The sequence below is a fragment of the Nannobrachium achirus genome (genome assembly GCF_963921795.1).
Source record: "Nannobrachium achirus genome assembly, chromosome: 9".
Lineage (NCBI taxonomy): Eukaryota > Metazoa > Chordata > Actinopteri > Myctophiformes > Myctophidae > Nannobrachium > Nannobrachium achirus.
In genome coordinates, this window is record NC_137818.1 from 1272402 (window position 1) to 1275316 (window position 2915).

The following is a 2915-nucleotide window of genomic DNA, read 5'->3' on the forward strand; positions in this document are numbered from 1 at the left end:
GACATCAATCAGTACAACAGGGGAAACTTGAACCCCTGCTGGCAGGCTGCATGCATAACGGACCCCAGAGCTCCCCCTGCTGGCAGGCTGCATGCATAACGGACCCCAGAGCTCCCCCTGCTGGCAGGCTGCATGCGTAACGGACCCCAGAGCGCCCCCTGCTGGCAGGCTGCGTGCATAACGGACCCCAGAGCTCCCCCTGCTGGCAGGCTGCATGCATAACGGACCCCAGAGCTCCCCCTGCTGGCAGGCTGCATGCGTAACGGACCCCAGAGCTCCCCCTGCTGGCAGGCTGCGTGCATAACGGACCCCAGAGCTCCCCCTGCTGGCAGGCTGCATGCATAACGGACCCCAGAGCTCCCCCTGCTGGCAGGCTGCATGCAACGGTCAACAGGGGGTTCGTAACGTGTGGAAACGTCATTGTTCTCCCGCCGGCCCCTCCGTACGAAGACCACCTGCCAAAGAGGACACTGATGTGACATCAGGGGTTCAAACTGCAGGACTCTAAACCCCAAACATCTTAAAGACTAGCCTAAGACACCCAGGCCTAAGATAACAGGCACTAATAGTTTGACCCACTATGCTACCATAGGATTCTAGCACTGTGATACCAGTCTGCTTGGTGCTAATGTTGTTAGCATCTCCTCTGCTTGGTGCTAATGACGTTAGCATCTCCTCTCTGCTTGGTGCTAATGTTGTTAGCATCTTCTCTGATTGGTGCTAATGATGTTAGCATATCTGCCATCATTGGTCTATAGTAGAGCAAAATGGCCGCCATCTGAATATGGTCAACGAGGCCAGATAAGCGGGAGCAGAGCCATCTATTGGAGAGTTGTGCCACCTGCGTTCAGGTCTTCTATTGGCCAATAGTGACAACTGCATTCCAGTTCAGCACTTTGAGTCTATGGGGAAATACTTAGTGACATTTGAGTCTATGGGGAAATACTTAGTGACATTTGAGTCTATGGGGAAATACTGAGTGACATTTGAGTCTATGGGGAAATACTTAGTGACATTTGAGTCTATGGGGAAATACTGAGTGACATTTGAGTCTATGGGGAAATACTTAGTGACATTTGAGTCTATGGGGAAATACTTGGTGACATTTGAGTCTATGGGGAAATACTTGGTGACATTCAGAGTTCCATGAACCAACGTGACCGGCGCTGTTTTCTGCATCCCACGATGGCTTCAACTCTCCAGTAGATGGCGCTGATGCAGAAACCAGACTGTCAGTCAGAGAAGCCAACAAACACCTTGACGACGTTGATGCGTCCCGCAGCGATTTCTCAAAATGCCTTGTGTGTGTGTGTGTGTGTGTGTGTGTGTGTGTGTGTGTGTGTGTGTGTGTGTGTGTGTGTGTGTGTGTGTGTGTGTGTGTGTGTGTGTGTGTGCGTGCGTGCGTGCGTGCGTGCGTGCGTGCGTGCGTGCGTGCGTGCGTGCGTGCGTGCGTGCGTGCGTGCGTGCGTGCGTGCGTGCGTGCGTGCGTGCGTGCGCGCGCGTGTGTGTGTGTGTCCATTTTCCGTAATTATCAATGCCTTTTTTTATTTCCCAGCCCCGTACCAAAGGTAATATTTATACTGTAGGTCACTGAGACAGAAGTTAAATATTACCTGGTGGGGGAAATAAAAGGTTTGCTGTTTTGTTCAGCCAGTTTATGTGAGAAGCATTTGACTTTGTATTACTTTATGTTAAGGTTGGGGTCTATGAAGCATCATAATCACATTTATAATGCATCATAATTCATTATAATGCACTTATAATGCTTCATAACACTGTTATAAATGTTTATAACAAAGACACTTCATAACCAAGTAAGTTAAAGGGATATTCCACTTTCAACAGGGAAACAGTGGAAGGGCTTTTCTCCCCACACACACCCATTGTAACTTCAAACTCCATTTTAACCATGATAGATTCATTAAAAACACCCATTATTTATTCTGGTGACTCATACTACCCTCCTAATACGTGAGCAGGCAGTGTTTTATTCATAACTTTTTTCATTTATTTTTAATAATTATTTGGGAAAATGGAAAAAATGAAATACAAAAAATATATTTTTTAAAATAAATAAAAAATGTTATTGAAAAAACACGGCCTGCTCACATATTAGGAGGGTAGTATGAGTCACCAGAAAAAAAATAATGGGTGTTTTTAATGAATCTATCATGGTTAAAATTAAGTTTGAAGTTACAATGGGTGTGTGTGGGGAGAGGCCCTGGTAACATTTACATCAAATATCTAAATATTCAATCAAGCAAATTAAAAACTGTTCAGGGTGTTGATAAAAGCCTGATTAGATGATAAAATTACCAAAAGCTTTTTGAAAGTGAAATATCCCTTTAAGGTAGTTATAATGTGCTGTTCCACTGATAATGTAGTTTGACTTATAATACATTAAATGTATAAAATGTCATAGATAATTATAAACATTTATAACTGGTCTTATAAGCGTGTTGTGATGCATTATAAACGCAATTATAATGCATCGTAGACCCAACCTTTAAGTAAAGCGTTACCAACCATTTTTCACTTTATATTTTAATTCCACGGGTGTGTGTGTGTGTGTGTGTGTGTGTGCATGTGCGTGTGCGTGTGCGTGCGCGTGTGTGTGTGTGTGTGTGTGTGTGTGCTTCCTCTCCCCCTGTAGCTAAACAACACTGTGGCCAAAAAAAAAAGAAAAAAACTACGCAGCGCTGTGACATGACTTCCTCCTACCGTACGCATCATCACATCACATGACCAAGAGGAAGCTAAGGACCGTGCAGAGGCTGCAGTGGAGCCCCCTGCTGGTGTCTGTCCTGTACTGCATCGTATCTGCAGTCCATCCATCTGAATGAAACACTGTCTCACACACACGCACACACACACACGCACACACACGCACACACACACACACACACACACACTGT

General features: G+C 45.4%; 1 protein-coding gene across 1 annotated transcript in view; it reads left to right on the top strand.

Annotated features, from left to right (window-relative positions):
* Window positions 1-2741: 2741 nt before the first annotated feature.
* Window positions 2742-2915, top strand: part of LOC308291795 (ankyrin repeat and SAM domain-containing protein 1A-like) — a gene marked incomplete at its 5' end in the record, with an annotated part of 14759 nt that continues 14585 nt past the window's right edge. The window contains one exon of the mRNA XM_080733928.1: window positions 2742-2816. Within this exon, the coding sequence (XP_080590054.1) occupies window positions 2742-2816 (75 nt within the window). The remainder of the gene's footprint in view (window positions 2817-2915) is intronic.